This window comes from Schizosaccharomyces osmophilus, chromosome 1 (assembly GCF_027921745.1).
Source record: "Schizosaccharomyces osmophilus chromosome 1, complete sequence".
Lineage (NCBI taxonomy): Eukaryota > Fungi > Ascomycota > Schizosaccharomycetes > Schizosaccharomycetales > Schizosaccharomycetaceae > Schizosaccharomyces > Schizosaccharomyces osmophilus.
Genome location: NC_079238.1, coordinates 3,665,032 through 3,682,315, shown reverse-complemented (window position 1 = coordinate 3,682,315; position 17,284 = coordinate 3,665,032). Strand labels below are relative to the sequence as shown.

Sequence of the window (17,284 nt, the reverse complement as noted above, 5' to 3'; positions counted from 1 at the left end):
CAGCCTTGAGCAAACTATAGATGGGTTTATTCGCTGACTATGTAAAAATTCCTTTAGACAAACGGCTGCCAAATTTTTACTTTGATTGTAATACTCAATGGCGATCGTTTTAATAGATTGCTTTATTTCCGATATATGTTGTCTTTTAAATTACACTAGAATAAACTATTAACATTATGTAACATATAATAAAAATCTTAAAAGTGAAGACTTGCCCAACAAAATAATTAGATAATGTACAGTTTCATTAAATATGGCGCTCAACACTTGTAAAACACTCAGATGTTCATTTTTGTGTAACTAATAAGAAGTAAATGCTTTGACTTCATAGCCCATCATTGGGAATGGAGGAACATTTCTCTAAGCGTTTCAGGCAATTTTGGGTGGTTTCGTTTTGTCATTAATGCGCTCTTCACAGTAGGCTGAATATTGCCTTCCATTTCGCGACTTTTATCTAAACTTTTGTTTTGCTGCTGAACTGTATACAGAAAGTCCTTAATAAGGCCATCGACTGAAACCTTGTATAGACAACTGACCGGCAGTCTTGGAAAGTTTACATAGTTATCATCGAATACTTCTTCTTTAACAGCAAGCTGCCAACCTGAAACCAAGGGGGGAGTATCGGAAAGTACGGTTTTATCAGGCAAAGCGGGTGTACGGACAACAACGGCATTCTGAGGCATGCGAAGTCCATGCTTGCTAGCAACTTCATGACGACAAGCTTTGGTATGCTTGAAGCAATCCCTGTGGTAGAACGTATCACAAACTTGACATCCAAAGACTTTACAAGCACCCACGGAAGGTTTATTACAATGACCACAGTATGCTAGAGCAGTGATAGAGGAGTCTTTTGGCAATGAAGACGATGCCTCTGAAGAAATGTGCTCTTGCTCTTCATATTTTCCAATTGGGTCTCGACTTATACCATGAAAGTGATGTATTACTGCATCGGGTAAGTTGTATTGGGAAACATTTGCCGAATCGACCCAATCGAAAAGCTGGGACCATAAACCAAGAGGCTGTTTTGGAGGTACATGCTGAGTCAAAGAACATGAAGTGCAGTACCAGGATCCATCTGGAATTTCATCTTCTGTGATCGGCGGGTCCAAGCAAGACAAATGAAAACTTCTAGGACAAGATTCACAACAGAGGAACAAACCACGACCACCACATGCGGAACAGTAATCAACGTTTTTTATGACTGTACGTCGTTTTCTCTTTTTGGCCACGGAACTTGAAACTGGTTGTGTCGTGGAAGTTTGACTTTTTGCACTTTGCTGGTTTTGCGATTCCTTAACAGGCGCTTTATTTGGAATCTCTTCGGAACGACTAGAGCGTCTGCTGGATGTTTTTGGACTATTTCTTGACGGAGTTTCTGACTTCATTGGTAAATCTTTGGTTTCGCCTTCCACCTTGGAGCTTTGGCTGACTGGGGATTCCATGATAACGAAAAAGAACACCGTTTTAGAAGAGGAAAGTTGCTTGTAAATGCAACGGTATTGAAATCCAGGTAGTCGATAGGCTGTACTTTTGGTGTTGAGGTGAATCACTAGGGGTTGCAAGTTGAAGAGACAAAACTGCTCTTCTGCGAATGTCCCTACAATGATGGTTTGGTGAAGAGGATAGAAATATTATTCAACAGAAGAATGAATTCGGCTAGAACATAGAAGGATGCAGAAAACTATCAACAGTTACACTAAATATTTATTTTGTAAAAATTACCCTAAAGATATCAATTGTAAAACAAAATGCAATGGATACTTTTGTTAAAGAGAATAGAAAGATAAAAGATAAAAGTTAGAAGATTGATAGAACAAGAAAAAGTCAGAAAACTTGTGATCCTATTCTTACTTTATTAAGGAAATCATAAAACAAATAAAACTCATTCCAGCCTTACCAAAAACGTACCTTTTGGATGTGACGATTACATGCTGAAAGCTAAAATGGAGAGATCGAGAATGTAAATGAAATGCATCCATGGTATTGTGTACATGCAAGTGTAGCTCTTAATTTTGAAACATTTGTAAATAGGCGTACCAGATACCATGGTCGGAATATTTTGTTATAGCTTTCAGTTCATCAATCACTCCTCACTGTTTTTTCTCTTCAAAATCTACACCCTAGCCTTTTATTCTTTCCTCCGAACAAAATTTACCTTCCTAAGCTTCTGAATGTTAAAAACGTATTCCTTGGCGACTAAGGAATTGTACCCTAGCCATTCCAATTTCAATGTCCAATCGTGGAAATAGGATGTATATTCCTATATGAATGAGTCTGTACTTTCAAGCATAACTATGTCAGCAACAAGTCAGCGAAATGAATAGTAGGATCCGTAGGCTGCTGTTGAGTGTCTCATAAAATCGAAACAGAGAAATGTAAATTGCAAAATACAGTGCTTTGATGTATTTTTCACATGAAGGATGTCTAACAAGCCTTTTGAAAAGCTTGACCTAGACGATGCCGATACGTACATTTCCCCAAACTTTCTCACATGAACTCATGATGGCATTGAGATGAAGTGAATAATGCAAGGTAATGGCTAAAATAGATGTTTTTCCATCTTTATCCACGATAGTTTCCTTGGAATCCGCTGATATTTCATCCACTTCCACATTTCAAAGCATCGTGTTCAGATACTTCTAAACCTTTTCCATATAAGCTATTATTTTCAATCCAATTAAAATATAGATCTTTAAATCCAAATGACTACCGTTACATATCCGTTCTCTTGTAGTCGTTCATTTTCTAATTGTTAAGGTTGCCTTCGTCTAACCCAGTGCTACTCACCACCATTTACTTGGAACAACGAACACAGGAAAAGACTAGCTTTTGAGCGGAGTTGTGTTGAATTACCAATTTTTTTTCGTCTTTCAAATAACCTTCATAAAAATTCTTGGTCATTCTCATTTGTGTCTCCTTCAAAGTTTGCCTCTTCACCTTTAGATAGCAAAACAGAAGATTCAGCAAAATGTTGAAGTCGCAAGATTCGTATTCTTCTGAAGAAGAAGATGATATGTTGTGGTATGCTAATTGTGTTGTTTTTGCAAGCCTTCTGTAGATTTTTTCTAACTTGAAACCTAGTCCCTTGTGCATGGAAGAGATTGACATATCCGACAAGAACTTTAAGCCATGCCAATGTGGTTATCGAGTTTGCAGATTTTGCTGGCATCATATTAAGGAAGACTTGAATGGCCGTTGTCCTGCCTGCAGACGTTTATATACTGAAGAAAACGTACAATGGCGCCCCGTGACAGCAGAAGAGTAAGTAACTAAACAGAAATACAGGAATCCATGAGTTTGCTATTTCCTTTACTATAGATATGGGGGTTGGTACTAATGAATTTTATAGGTGGAAAATGGATTTACATCGCAAAAACGAAAGAAAGAAGCGTGAGAAGGAAAGGAAAGAAGTGGAGGCTTCGAATAGAAAGCATTTAGCAAACATTCGTGTTGTCCAAAAGAATTTGGCCTACGTAAATGGCCTGTCTCCTAAGATTGCTAATGAAGACAACATCCATATCCTTAAAGGTCTTGATTATTTTGGTCAGTACGGAAAAATAATAAAAATTGCTATAAATAAAAAAGCAGCCGCGAATTCTGCAAATGGCCACGTCGGGGTTTACATTACTTATCAAAGAAAGGAGGACGCTGCGCGAGCCATTGCAGCCATCGACGGTAGTATAAGTGATGGAAGGCATTTGCGTGCTTCCTATGGAACAACCAAATACTGCACATCGTACTTGAGGAATCAACAATGCCCGAATCCGTCTTGCATGTATTTGCACGAGCCTGGTGATGAAGTGGATAGCTATACAAAAGAAGACCTTGCTTCGTTGCAGCACAGCCGTAACTTACCAGGCAAAGTGAACGGGATTGCGACCGCCAATCACTCTCCTTCTCCTTCCTTACACTTTAAAACTCCTTTGTTGCCGATTAATAAACCACTGGTGGACGGCGGCCCTAATGCCTCTGATGAACATCACCATTCAGGACAACCTTCGGTCCCACATCCTTCTTCCAATGTCGCCGCACCTTACTCGTCGGCTGCTGCTGCAAATGTAACTCCTGGACATACAACTACCATCCTTCACCATGAAGAATCTTCTGCCCTGCCACCCACTGCTTCTTGGGCGAAGTTATCTCCTACAGTTTTACAAGAACGACTTCGTGCTGCAGTAAACCAACAGCCTTTAGATCCCTTGAAGTCACCATCTCTTTCTTCTCACCTACCGACCGTGCAACAATTGCGTTCCGTAAAGTTGCCCTCTCAAAAGGAAAATCGTGCCAGGTGGTTAGATGTTGCCATTCGTGACTTAGCCACGCCTTTTAGTCAGACTACTTTTAATACGAACGGTCTCGGATTTAGTGACGATGACCTTGAGAAAATTAAATCCTTTCCGCCGTTATTTGTGTTTAATGCTCGTTCTGTTATAAACAAGCAACTGGGACAAGACCTTCAAACATTGAATGAAAATACAGCTCAGAGAGAAAATGAGCTGGCTCAAGTAATGCCTCCGCCTGGATTCTAAACCTTACCTTGTTTGCTTTTCGTTGATTATCGACGTGAATCTGTTACCTTTTTGTAGATATAATATATCCTTTATCTTCACAGTTTCATCCTTGTAATTTCTAAAATATCTATACAATATGGTATTACTGAATACTTCAAGATTCTGAAAGTAAAACATGTTTTTAAAAATTAATAATTTTAACCTAAACCTATTAATTACCAAAAGGACAGATCACCTAGCACCTTTAGCCAAAATTTATTTTAACCCCAAAAAATATCTTAAATACGCATTGACTCAACATCATCCAAAAGTTCATCGACAGAAATAGGAGGAACATTTTCGTCGACTTCGTCTTCCTCATCCATTTCAGCATCGTTAGCTGAGGCCTTTGGAGTGTTACTCTTATAGAGATTAACGCCTTGACGAAGCTCAGGATCTTCTTCCAAATTGCGCAAGAATATTTCGTAGTCATGCTCTTGACGGTCAACATCTTGTTTTTTAAGGTCTTCAGCTTGTTGCATGCCAATAGATTTAAGCTTCCAGTTACGGTTCCTGCTTTTGCGAGGGAAGGTTTTCTTGACTAGCACAATCTCAGGAATAGTCTCTTCCTTTAAGGTGTCAAAAACTTCATTATTGAAATTTGTGACAGATAAATGATAACCCATGACCGTATCACCTGCATTTAGTAAGGAGCCAAGATGAGTACGAGTGATATGAGTGGATCCATCAGACGACTTGATGAGTTCAACATCAGCAAGAGCGTATTTTCCGTTCGTGGGACCAAGGAAGTCAACGTCGGCTACAATAAACTCGGTAAGTTCAGTAAGATCCGCCAACGAAGGGAAGGGTGAGCGCCAGTAAGAAGCAGGCAACATATCCGCAGTATGCAAAGTCAATGGATCCATAAAACGAAGTGAAGGACCAACCTTGATACACAAGACGAGTTGCGCAATACTACCATGTGCCTTAGCGACCGGCTTGGGCAAGCAAACGAGGTCCTCCTTGCAAATGGGTACAATCTCAGTAGAGTATGTAAACTTATAATTGGCAGTGTTAGATTTGAAGTCTTCACTAATAAGTTCTTCACTGGTCTTAAAGCGGATAGGTACAACACTACTTAAGAACTCAATCATCTTAGTTGCGTGGGCTCTTTGAGCAAAGAAAAAATCGATACCATCCTTGGTTTCTTTAATGTTAACAGTAACCAAATGTGCACGGTTCTTCAGAATAACTTGTTCAAGATACAAGAATGTACGTTTATGGAGCACCTTTTGACGACATTGAACAACTGCTCTCCAGATATGAGGGGTGTATGTACGAGCACAGTCAGGACATTGTGTGTTGTTTACAACGAATTCAACCTGAAAAGCCTGTTGTAAAATGGTATTAGTGAAAGCTTCTTTTTGGACTGTAAGCTTGAGCTTCAGTCTTCTGGAATGAGGCTCGGTCCAAATGAAGTTAGCATCAATTAACCGGACCTGATTTAAGCCACGAAGTTTTTTCAAGCAAATGGCCATCAGCTCTCGAGATTCGTTGGGTGCCAAAATCCAATGGTTTGGAGGTTGCATGTAACGTTCACATTCACGGCAGTGATTGATGGTACCCTCACGAGTAATTCCGGTTGTAACATCGACTTTTAATTTGATACAATCCATACACATTGCTGCCGCATTAGGCTCGGTAGGGACGCCACATTCACAACATAAAATTCTTGAAGCCGTGGGCTGTGCAGGCTCCATTGCATAGCCAAAATTTCCACCGTCAATATCCATCTTTACTTTTATTTTTATTTAATTAAAACCCCAATATTCTCAACTTCCAGAGACGGATTTTTTAAGATTGAGGTTGGCTAAAGACAAAAAAAGAAACTGAAAGCATCATGAAATTATACTGGAAACTCGCTTTTTTAAACTTATAGATAAGCTCACATTAAGCGAAGAGACATCAAGTGAGTCACCATCAGAAAGTATGGTTAGTAATGTAAAAAGAAATATTGAATTGTATAAATTTTTTAATAAAAATGTTTATATTCGTTTAATTTTGTTTCCTCCTACGAGTTAAAAAGGGTTCGGCCTCAAAGAAAACTACACGTCTTTAAAAAAGCGCCTCTTTCAGAAGTAGGTAAAACAAAATTTGTCTTTCTTTGTTCTTTGTTCTTTTTTTTTTTTTTTTTTTTTTTAAAAAAAGAAATCAAGTCCAATATCAACTGCAAAAGAAATTTCCAGTTTGGTAAACATACACAACTTTACTACACCTCTACTCTTTCTACCACTTGCAAAGCACAGAGCCTTTGGTGCTTCAGAAACCTTTCCATTTGCGGCTTCCTTCTTCAAGCGTACTCTCTTTAGAAAATTATAACAGAATATGCCACCCATTCTTCTCGGCATTATCGGAGGAAGCGGATTTTATGATCTTCCAGGATTTGAAGTGATTAACACAGTTAATCCCGTTACAGTAAGCATTGATGAAACTATTTATAGTAGTGGAAGATGGAAGTAAAATAAGATCTAACAACATAGCCTTGGGGATTTGCTGCTTCTCCCATTTCCATCGCTCGTACCGCTTCTGGATTTTTAATCGCATTTTTAGCTAGACATGGTGTTGGCCATACATACATTCCTACAGATGTTCCTGCTCGTGCAAACATTGCCGCTTTGAAGAGTATCGGGGTTCACGCCATCATCTCTTTCAGCGCTGTAGGTTCTCTTCGTGAAGAAATTCCTCCCGAAGACTTTGTTCTCCCTAGTCAAATCATTGACCGAACACTTTGTGCTCGTCCAAATACATTTTTTGAATCTGGATGCGTCGCTCACGTTAGTTTCGGTGATCCATTTGATCAGGACCTATATGGAGTTCTTAGCCAGTGCGGTTCATCTCTTCAAAACGGTGCCAAGCTTCACTCTAAAACCAAGAGTGATGACTTGACCGTAGTGTGCATGGAGGGCCCCGCATTCAGCACTCGTGCCGAAAGCAACCTGTACAGAAGCTGGGGCGGTAGTGTCATTAACATGTCTGTCATTCCTGAAGCCAAACTAGCTCGTGAAGCCGAAATCTCCTATCAAATAGTGTGCATGGCTACTGTAAGTAATTCATTCTCACTCTGAATGTTATCAAATATTGAATAGTGAACTAATCAATACTAGGATTATGACTGCTGGCGTGTTAATGAAGAACCAGTCAATGTCGAAACAGTTATGAAGCATCTTGCCAACAACCGTGACAACGCCAAGCTTTTCTTGATGGAAGCAATTGAAAAACTCGAAGGCCCTCTCTTGGCTGGCCATATTGGCAAAAACCTTCGTGAAACCGTTCAGACTGGCATTCAAACAAATCTGAAACATCGCGATTTGAATGTTCTTCGTAAATTGCAATTCCTTTTCCCATCATTGAAGGCATTGCACTAAGTGATAGTTTTCTTTATTTGCTTCTTTACCATAGTATCCAGTGAAACCTTTTCGTTCTGCAATGTTGCTCTTCAAAATAGCATAATTAATAGTAAAAAACTATACGCCTTCTTACTTGCATATATATTATAGATTTCGTATTCTTAAAGCTTTAAGTTGTTTATCAACGCACCTGTACTATATTTCACTATTTGAACTTTGTCATTCCTGTTAGTATTACATATACAATGACGGGGCTATAATACATATATCTCTGACCCTACTTAACGATCGATCTTTTAATTTTCTTTTGCTTTTATATCCCAAAACTCATAGTTTCTTTTAACTATTACAAAGAATGTCGACACCAGAAAATGAGGTTGATTTTGTTTCTACAGGTACGTCGATCGTCGAAACTCGAAACATGCATTTCTGACAAGGCAGGAATGCTTATTATAGATGAAATTGAGTTTGATGGAGGAAAGAAAACTCGAGATGTAATTGGAGGCGCAGGCAGTTTTGGTAAGCAGTTAGCGTTATGTAAACTGAATTCTTCGAGATACAGTTGTATGGGTAGAGGAAAACCCCATTTCAATTCTTAGACCTGAGGAATTTTGTGACACTATGTTCGGTTTTTGAGCGAATCAAACTAACTTGTGCAATGATAGCATTAGTTGGTGCCCGAATTTGGAGCTCTACAGCTGAGAGCAAGCGATTGAGGATGATCGCGGACAAGGGATTTGACTTTCCTGAAAGCGTAAAGGATGAGCTAGACAATCTTGAAACAGGAATTGTGTACCGGGAAACACCGGAACGTAAAACTACATATGGATATAACCGTGTACATAACAGTGGCTTACGTTTATTTGAATATCTTACACCGAAAAAGCCTATCCGAGCACATGATTTGCTAGAAACGGGCTCGTTTGATTCCAAATCCATTCACGTTATCACGAGCCCTAATAGCTTTATTGGCATGAGTGAAGAAATCGCCAAATACGGGTCATTAACAGATCGACCTAAGGTTATATGGGAGCCTACTCCTGAATCCTGCTGTCCTGAAGCTTGGCCAGTATGCCAGAAAGCGATGAAGTACTGCGATATCTTTTCTCCAAACGAAGTGGATGCAGCAAATCTACTTGGAATTGACATTCGGGTGGCAAAGGAAAAGGCTGAAGAATTTGTATATGCACTTCAGGAAATGGAGATTGGCCGCAGTGGACAGGGTTGGGTGGTTCTTCGATGTGGATCAGCTGGGTGCTTTATTGCTCCTTCTACGAGTCGAACTGCCCCACATCAAGATACTGTAGTTGCTCAACGAGAAGCCATTCATATTCCTTGTGTGCCCATGGCTCCAGGATCGGTGCTAGATACCACAGGAGCCGGTAATACATTTTGTGGTGCCCTTATTTTGGAGTATCATAGAACAAAAAACATTGTTCTATCTAGTGTCAAAGCTACGGTTGCAGCGTCGTTTTCTATACAACAGCACGGACTTCCTAAACTTACAAAGACGGAGAATGGAATCGATCTTTGGAATGGCGAATCGGCGTTCCAAAGATTGAAGCATTACTACGAATATTTACAGAACCATGAAGTTGAGGCTGTCCGTCAAATTACCAAGCATGGATTTTAGCTGCCTCAATTTTGCAAACATTGATGATTACCTACGGAGAGAAACACGCAGTACCAGATTTTTGTTCAGCGATCGACAGCGTGAAAAAAGGAGTAGTTGTTTACAGGTTAAAATCGTTGACTACTTTTCGAGAAGACATGCTTTGCTATACTCTTGATGAAGTTATCTACAAACTTACAACACTAAGAAAATTATGAATTAATAATATACGACGATACTTTTTCACTTCATCATACAAAGGAAGTAGATTCTTTCTTCTTCAATACATACTCACAGCGCTTCAATCCAGGTTATTTCAATTTACTTTACTTTGTTTCTTCATGATACATCATTTAGCCTTGCTGCCCATATTTTAAACTTCCATATAATCAGATCAATGCCAAGAAAAATTCCTTTCGCTTATGCTTAATATTTCCAAATTTTAATGCAAAATGAATATTTTTTTTTTATAATACCTACTCTTCCTACGGTAAGCAAAAGCTCCAGTAAAACTACGCAAAAAGATTTACAATGTACTTTATGTGAACTACCACAATTAACCAACATCAACGTATTTGGGTCTAAGAAGTAGACCGCCTTTTGTTAAGCATCTTTTATATTATTTTTTATTGAAAATTAGGTTTTCGAATTGTTTTTCTCTTTGAGTTTGCCGCCAATTTCTTTGAACCAGTTTTCAGTAATTCCCATACAAATTTAGGTCTGCTTACTCAACCGAAGGCGATTTTGGAATTCAAAGCATTTCAGTTAAGTAGTTATATCTTCATCCTTTTTCTTTTGCGCGTTTATGTTTGCTTCTACAACCTTGTAATTTGTTAATAACCTTTTCATTACCGAATATACTTTCGCAGAATATCCAGATGTTTTAGGATTTTCAACTATCATTTTATATTTATTACTGAAAGAAGCATCTCTGAAAACTTGATTTGGCATTTTGTATATACATACCTTCTCTACTGCGATCAATAAAGTAAGGCTGTCTTCCTTATTCCTCTGGATTTTATATATGCTTTTGACTTCATAAACATATCATTGATTATGAACAGTTATCCAATGAACCATTCTTTCAAAAGCCCAGACTCACCGGAAGAGTACTATGAAAGCCAGGAGGTTTCCAATCCTAATGGGCTTTTTCAACCAGAGCTATTACCTTTATTTCAAGACACCTTTGAATCCGAATTAACTCCCTCTACTTTTTCTTCGCATCGCGATTCGGTTCATCATCTAGCCCCCGAAGTACCTGTTTCGCCCAAAGCACATTCAAGCAACTATTCTACTACTCAGGGAATGCCTCCAACAGATTTAAGTGTTCCATTTTTTAGCTTTACACAATCAAATGCTGATGCTTTTTTGGAAGGTTCTAGCTCTGATCCATATATGTCTAACTCTGAAGTACATTCTTCTCCATTTTCTCAATTTCGGATGGCTCATAATATAGAGCCTTCTGGTAATGTAGACTCGTCACGATCTCCAGAGCTTTTAGCTCCTCTCCCTTCAAAATCCTCGCATGGTAACGTGTATGAATTCAATACTAGCTTGCCAATTGGGGAGATCGACTCGTCTCAGTTTCTTTCTGTCCAAAGCAATCGGAGTGATTACTCTGCTTCTCCAATATCTTCACCTCGCTCACCATCACCCTTTTACACACCTGCATCTTCGTTTTCAGTCCCTAGTTCACCTTATTTACGTTCTCCAAATACCCTGTTTGATGATGAGAATAATCTCAATTATGTTGACGTTATTTCTCAGACCTCTGCCATTGAGGATGATCTTGAATTACCAGAGCAGCAAGACTTTTCCAATTTTGATATTTATGAAAATGAGTACGTTACAGAAAATTTGAATATCGATCCTGCGGAAGATATGCAACCCGATACATCATCCACATTTTTGAGCAACACAGCGGGTGTAGGATTTGCTCCAGCAGAACCGCACGCCGAAGCTGTTAGTCAAACCATATCTCAGCCTTCTGATGTATTATCAAATCTTTCAACACCATCATTTGTTCATGAAACATCTGCAGAACCTTCTAATCAATCTCCTGCCGAAGAAGAAGGGATTAGACAAAATCAAGCAGCGCTTAATCGAAATTCGATAACCAACAGTTTAACCCCGTTTCCCGTCGTTCCTGCTATCGTTCAGTCTGCTGATTACGAACACTCTGAAAACAATGGTAGCCCTCAGAATATTTCCATTCCCAATTTAGGTTTTCCTCAGGAAAGCCATTCTGTCACCGAAGGAAAAACTTCAACAATAAAAAAGGAGGTTGAAGAAGAGCCTTCTTTTCTAGCTCCAAAAATAAATGTCGTGCCCTCGTCTCCGGCAAAATCTGTTGAGGATTTCGACCTAGACCACAATTCTTTTTTGGCACATCGTGAAAGGTTGAGTGGTGCACCAAACTATCCTTCAATGCTTAATGCCAGTGAAAGTCCCACTTCATCAGCTGATGTAGTTTCAGGAGACGTGCGACGAAGTCGTTCTAATAGCGCAGGCCCACGGTTGGATGTTTACAATGTTGGTCCGCAATTGCTGAAAAAACATCAAAGGGACTTTAGTGATTACGAAGGTTATCATGTGAATAATTATGAGAATAATGACGGTAACCCTACTAATTCAATGGAGCATTTGTCAATAAATACAACTCGTCCTCGGAGTCGATCATTAAATATAACTGGCTCTGAAATCTCAGTAGCTAACGATTCGGTAGGGAAAAAGAATATGACAAAGTCTGAAAGTAATTTTGTTTGTTCTTTTCCTAATTGCGGAAAAAGGTTTACTCGTGCTTACAACCTGAAAAGTCATATGAACACTCATACGAATTATCGTCCTTTCCAATGTTCGATTTGCGGAAAATCATTTGCAAGACAACATGATAAGCGGCGGCATGAGCAACTGCACAGCGGTATAAAAGCTTTTGCATGTCCTACTTGTCACCAGCGGTTTGCGAGAATGGATGCCTTAAATCGACACTATAAAAGTGAAATTGGTCAAAAGTGTTTAAGGATTGCTGCGGATAGAGGTATAAACGTTCCGCCTGCTCGAAGGAGTAGTACGCAAACAAATGATCAAGCTTTAGACGAAGAGTAAAACAAAGTTTGGAAGAATAATGATCTTTTTGCTACGCTCTCTTTATTTCATCATAGATTTTTTCTAAACGTGCTTTATGCATGTGTTCTTTTACTGTAACTTTATTTGAAAGACGTTTTTAACCACGCCTTGTTTGTTTTTGTTCCTTTCCTGTTCTTGTTCTTGTTTCTACTTTTCCTTATTTTTTTTTCTTATTTTTTATTTTCTTATCCCCTCTTATGTTTGTTCGTTCAGCTAGTTATCTGTTTGAAAATAATTATGAAGTCTCAGCATTTGACTCTAATGCTGTCAAAGACTATACATCGTTTGAACCATATTTAATATGATGGTGCTTTTCACTTCTGTTAAGTAATAAAACTTTTTGGTAAAAAAATGGGTTTCTGTCATTCTCGAGCTATCTATTTAACATAACAAAATATTAGCAATTGTAGAAAAGGAAAGAAAACAGTTTATTAGTAAATACTGTATTGTAAATTATTATAAGAATTGAGTTGGTCGGAATGTACGCTGATAAGAGCAAACACTTGTGGTTTCACACCTGTCGTCTCACCACGTAAGCGAAGATGCAGAAATATCGAAAGTATATGATAATCTATGCCTTTTTATTATGTTTTCGATTTTGGATATCTCAAAGTAATTCATACATTCATCCTGATGAGCAATTGCAGTCGTTACAGATAATTGCCGGTAAGTGCCTTTGGTGTACGCCTTGTCACTAATAGGTTAGGGAAAAATCTTGGTTGGAAGGTCGAGCTTCCTTGGGAATTCACATCTGAAGAACCAATTCGGTCCATGCTTCCTTTGTATCTTATGCTCCTACCTGCGTTTTACACTGCAAAAGCGACTTGCCATGGTATGCCTTATGTTCCAACATAAAGGCTAACGAGTTTAAGAATTTTGTAAACCAGATACTATATATCTGTTAGCTAGATTCACTATGTTTTTGTGGTCTCTAGCTATTGGTAAGTTAGGCTTGCTCAATACTCACAATAAACTATGTTCTTGTGCTGACCCTAATATAAACAGATTTTAGCATATCCAGGATTGTTCCACCAACAAAAAAATGGAAGTGTTTAATTCTGTATTCTTCATCATTTTTAGCTTGTAGCTTCCAGACTCACACTATCTCAAATTCTATGGAAACCGTGTTTACATTTCTGACAATTATGTTCCTATCAAAGCTGGCTGTCTCTGTATGTCCATTCGCTTAATAAATGCTTGCTAACACAATTTACAGTCGGTGAACAGTAGGAGCAGTTATTTATTGTCAACGGCAGCATCCATAAGCACTACGATCGGTATTTTTACTAGAATTACCTTTCTTGCATTCGTTTTTGTGCCTTTTGTTTATTACGGTTTTCAATGGTTAAAAACTAACAGGAAAAATAAGCTTTCGTACGTTTTATCTGCAACGATTTTACTAACATTATAGGCTGTTTAAGCACATTTTCTTTATGATTTGTTCATGTGTGTTAGTGTCTTCACTGTGCGTTTATGAAGATTATAAGTTTTACGGAAAGTTCACAATTACTCTTCTCAACAATATAAGTTATAACTCTCGGGTTGAAAATCTAGCCTTACACGGAATTCATTCCAAGAATCAGCATTTCCTTGTTAACGTTCCTCTTCTATGTGGTCCGTTACTCTTTGTGTTTTCACTGTGGAATCTGCGAAGTGCTCATGCATGGTTTTGGATTTTTCCGGTAGCTGTACTCTCCATTTTTCCACATCAAGAAGCCAGATTTCTACTTCCCGCCGTCTCTCTATATGTAGTGTTTGCGGCTCAACATATTAGGTCGCGATTTCTCCTGTTGCTGTTCATAATTTACTCGACTGTTATGTCAGTATTTTATGGGATTATGCACCAAAATGGAGTGGTTCCCTCTGTTGTAGAACTTGGTTCGATACTTCGTGATAATGGTTTACTAAACCACGCTTCCGTCAGTCATCATCCGGCTACAATATACTACTGGAGAACTTATACAGCACCAACATGGATGTTGGCTCGTCCAAATTCTAGTCCAGTGGATGTCGTCCAACTGTACAATTATTCTAAGGAACAATCCTTATCCCTCTTTTGGGATGATTATTTTAAAAGCCAATTAGCAGAGAAGGAATCCTCAGGTGTTGCTTCTTCGGATACCCTTTCTTTTCCTATACTAGTATGTCCTGTCGCCCTTTTACAGTCCGAAGAAGATATGAAAGGCTTACAGCTTTTACGTTATATACCTTACCATGTCGACCTAGATGACGCAGATGAGCTTCCGTTAGCTGATTTGATTCGAAATCATGGAATAGGCATATATGCAGCTAAAAAAAATTAAACATGTGCCCATGAGATTAAATTATGACTTTTCAATCCTTTCTTATATTTTAGAGATGAATTAATAAAGAGAATTAATTAATGCAAAGCCTTTTAACGTGATTTATGCCAACCGTCAAAGGGTAATACCATCGTTCACGGATTGAATTTGATTCTCAACTATAACCCTTGGCTCCCTTTATTTTCATACGATTTTTATTTGGCGTGATTTCTAATCGTCTCAGCTAAAATAAGATTCTTTCATTATGATTGTGCATGGGGATCCATATACCTGTGGTGTTGTAGCGCTAACATCTAGCTGTTGGTCACCTCTAACTGATATATTTATTTGGGTCTTCATTTTTCAAAGGGTTTACAGTTATTCTTTCCTACTTAATTCCATTCATGGAATACAACTTCGGTTTTCTCGTTTCTCAAATCCAGTAACAAATTATTGTATAGAAGTAACAGTAGCGTATCTGACTTAATTTGGAAGACTTCGCATTTTTGCGCTCTCGTGAAGTTTTGTATACCCCGTCTAATTTGGACATCTCAATTTATAAACTATTCAAGTAATTCACAGAAAAGAACAGCTTCTATGTCGTGGTTAAAACTGAGAAGTCCAAATATCCTTACTGGTGTTTGTCTGAAACCATTAGGATGTATACGCAATTACAGTCAAAAAATTGATAAAACACCTAAACTATTAACACCAATTGGTCTCTCAAATTCTCCTCTGGACAGCTCAGACAAAAGTAAACAATCCAAGTTGACAGCTAGTCAACGTCAAGACAAAATTCTCAGAGAAATGAGAGGATCCATAGTCCAGGATATTTCTGAAGTTCAAGAAAAAAACGGAAAGTTATTCTATGCTCCACCAAGGGTATTCAAAAAGGAGGTAAGATGATCACAATTAAAGGTCGTCGTAGACAAGTACATTAACAGCTTTTAGGCCTCTCTCTGGATGTACAATTTTGAAGGAAAATCTTTATCTAGTGAAAAAGTGAATCTTTACAAGAAATGTCAGGGAAGACCCTCTGTACTTTTGCTCTTTGTAAATAGTTATGGCGAAAACCAATGTAAACAGTGGATACAGAATCTCGATAAAATTACCGAATTTCCAGTCTTCTTTTTTAATGTCCAGTCCAATATAATGAAGTACTTTTTAACTCGATTGTTTTCCGGAAGTATCAAGAGTTCTCTTCCTTCAAAGGAAAGTTGGGTAAGTGAATCCATTTATGAGCTTGGATTTGACTAACGAAATAGAACAACTATGTTATTTCGTTGAATAAAAGGTTACGTTATCCTGAAATCCAATGGAACAATCGATTAGTTGGAAATGTGTTTTTACTTGATGAATCTTGCAAGATAAGATGGGCAGGGACGGGCTTTCCGACAAACGAGGAGTTGAAAGAATTTCATGCTGCTTGCAAATATTTGCAAAGCCAGTCATCAAAAGTATAATGAAAAGCAACGATAGATTCGATGACTTTCATCTTTAATTCATAAAGAGCTAGCTCTTTAGTGAAAAAAGAAAAACAGCAAGACTAAGACGGATATCAGAATAGAAAAAAGAATAACATCTCTTTGCTTCCTAGACTTTGTTTTCCGTAGAACTTGATTTATAAATGGTATAGATAATGCCACATGATTTATACGATCGGAGACGTTTTGAAGAACACTGCTTTGATATTCAAAATCTTCACGAGTGGCTAGCGCTCGTTCAAGTAGTTCGTTGGTTCCTCGAATGGAATTATCGAGTGAGTTTGCTTCTTGTAGCTCATACATGCTTTCCATAGCTTTAACACTTTCGGTATTATCTAGCCCAGTAGAGCTAACTCCATTGCTTAAGACTTTCTTCATTAAATTTTCATCACGCTTTAAGCGCTCCAAATGAGATTGTAAGTTAACTTTAGAATGGGAATCATCATCTTCGGACGCTGATTTTGCTTGTTCTAACAGTTGCCGGCGTTCTTCCAATAATTTTTCAGCTTGGGTTGGATCTTTTTGAATCGCTTTTTGAAATTGAGATGCTTTTTTTACAGAATCTCTTAAGAGCATTGACTTCATGTTGAGGGCTTGTTTGTCCACCAGATTACTTCTCAGCAAAATGTCAAAATAAAACGATTCCAATACTAATAATTAATAGCAAGTTTTTTACCTTAAACAATAAATAAGCGATAATATTCAAGCCTAGCAACTCAATTGACTTTTTGGGTACTATGGAGGTTCACAGAACACTTTATGTTTACAGTAAAATTCATTCAGTCCTATCACCTCAGTAGGCTGCTTTACCAATTTATGAAAACTTGGATTTATAGCAACTTCAAAATAAAGAAAACCAAACTTTAGAAATTGAAGTACATCT

General features: G+C 38.2%; 9 protein-coding genes across 9 annotated transcripts; 6 read left to right on the top strand and 3 right to left on the bottom strand.

The window, feature by feature from the left end:
- Positions 1-335: 335 nt before the first annotated feature.
- Positions 336-1,442, bottom strand: cph1 (Clr6 histone deacetylase associated PHD finger protein Cph1; the record flags this gene model as incomplete). Its single annotated transcript, XM_056180472.1, has 1 exon — positions 336-1,442. One exon carries the CDS (start codon positions 1,440-1,442, stop codon positions 336-338), a length of 1,107 nt encoding a protein of 368 aa, XP_056034842.1.
- Positions 1,443-2,968: 1,526 nt separating this feature from the next.
- On the top strand, positions 2,969-4,529 carry mot2 (CCR4-Not complex ubiquitin-protein ligase E3 subunit 4; the record flags this gene model as incomplete). Its single annotated transcript, XM_056180471.1, has 3 exons — positions 2,969-3,021; positions 3,082-3,261; positions 3,350-4,529. 3 exons carry the CDS (start codon positions 2,969-2,971, stop codon positions 4,527-4,529), a joined length of 1,413 nt encoding a protein of 470 aa, XP_056035280.1.
- A 260-nt stretch (positions 4,530-4,789) lies between these two features.
- nmd3 (ribosome export adaptor Nmd3) lies at positions 4,790-6,283 on the bottom strand (the record flags this gene model as incomplete). The annotated part of the gene is made up of 1 exon (XM_056180470.1): positions 4,790-6,283. One exon carries the CDS (start codon positions 6,281-6,283, stop codon positions 4,790-4,792), a length of 1,494 nt encoding a protein of 497 aa, XP_056034846.1.
- A 592-nt stretch (positions 6,284-6,875) lies between these two features.
- mta1 (S-methyl-5-thioadenosine phosphorylase Mta1) lies at positions 6,876-7,915 on the top strand (the record flags this gene model as incomplete). Its single annotated transcript, XM_056180469.1, has 3 exons — positions 6,876-6,965; positions 7,031-7,591; positions 7,655-7,915. The coding sequence occupies 3 exons, from the start codon at positions 6,876-6,878 to the stop codon at positions 7,913-7,915; spliced, it is 912 nt and encodes a 303-aa protein (XP_056035282.1).
- A 337-nt stretch (positions 7,916-8,252) lies between these two features.
- SOMG_01675 (ribokinase-like) lies at positions 8,253-9,530 on the top strand (the record flags this gene model as incomplete). Its single annotated transcript, XM_056180468.1, has 3 exons — positions 8,253-8,292; positions 8,339-8,416; positions 8,563-9,530. 3 exons carry the CDS (start codon positions 8,253-8,255, stop codon positions 9,528-9,530), a joined length of 1,086 nt encoding a protein of 361 aa, XP_056034844.1.
- Positions 9,531-10,565: 1,035 nt separating this feature from the next.
- On the top strand, positions 10,566-12,614 carry prz1 (DNA-binding transcription factor, calcineurin responsive Prz1; the record flags this gene model as incomplete). Its single annotated transcript, XM_056180467.1, has 1 exon — positions 10,566-12,614. One exon carries the CDS (start codon positions 10,566-10,568, stop codon positions 12,612-12,614), a length of 2,049 nt encoding a protein of 682 aa, XP_056034845.1.
- Positions 12,615-13,177: 563 nt separating this feature from the next.
- On the top strand, positions 13,178-14,938 carry smp3 (pig-Z, alpha-1,2-mannosyltransferase Smp3; the record flags this gene model as incomplete). Its single annotated transcript, XM_056180466.1, has 6 exons — positions 13,178-13,301; positions 13,342-13,467; positions 13,508-13,576; positions 13,641-13,807; positions 13,852-14,009; positions 14,047-14,938. 6 exons carry the CDS (start codon positions 13,178-13,180, stop codon positions 14,936-14,938), a joined length of 1,536 nt encoding a protein of 511 aa, XP_056034850.1.
- Positions 14,939-15,514: 576 nt separating this feature from the next.
- On the top strand, positions 15,515-16,380 carry atp10 (mitochondrial F1-FO ATP synthase chaperone Atp10; the record flags this gene model as incomplete). Its single annotated transcript, XM_056180465.1, has 3 exons — positions 15,515-15,814; positions 15,869-16,138; positions 16,183-16,380. 3 exons carry the CDS (start codon positions 15,515-15,517, stop codon positions 16,378-16,380), a joined length of 768 nt encoding a protein of 255 aa, XP_056034851.1.
- Positions 16,381-16,437: 57 nt separating this feature from the next.
- gos1 (SNARE Gos1) lies at positions 16,438-16,986 on the bottom strand (the record flags this gene model as incomplete). The annotated part of the gene is made up of 1 exon (XM_056180464.1): positions 16,438-16,986. One exon carries the CDS (start codon positions 16,984-16,986, stop codon positions 16,438-16,440), a length of 549 nt encoding a protein of 182 aa, XP_056034848.1.
- Between the last annotated feature and the right edge of the window lie 298 nt (positions 16,987-17,284).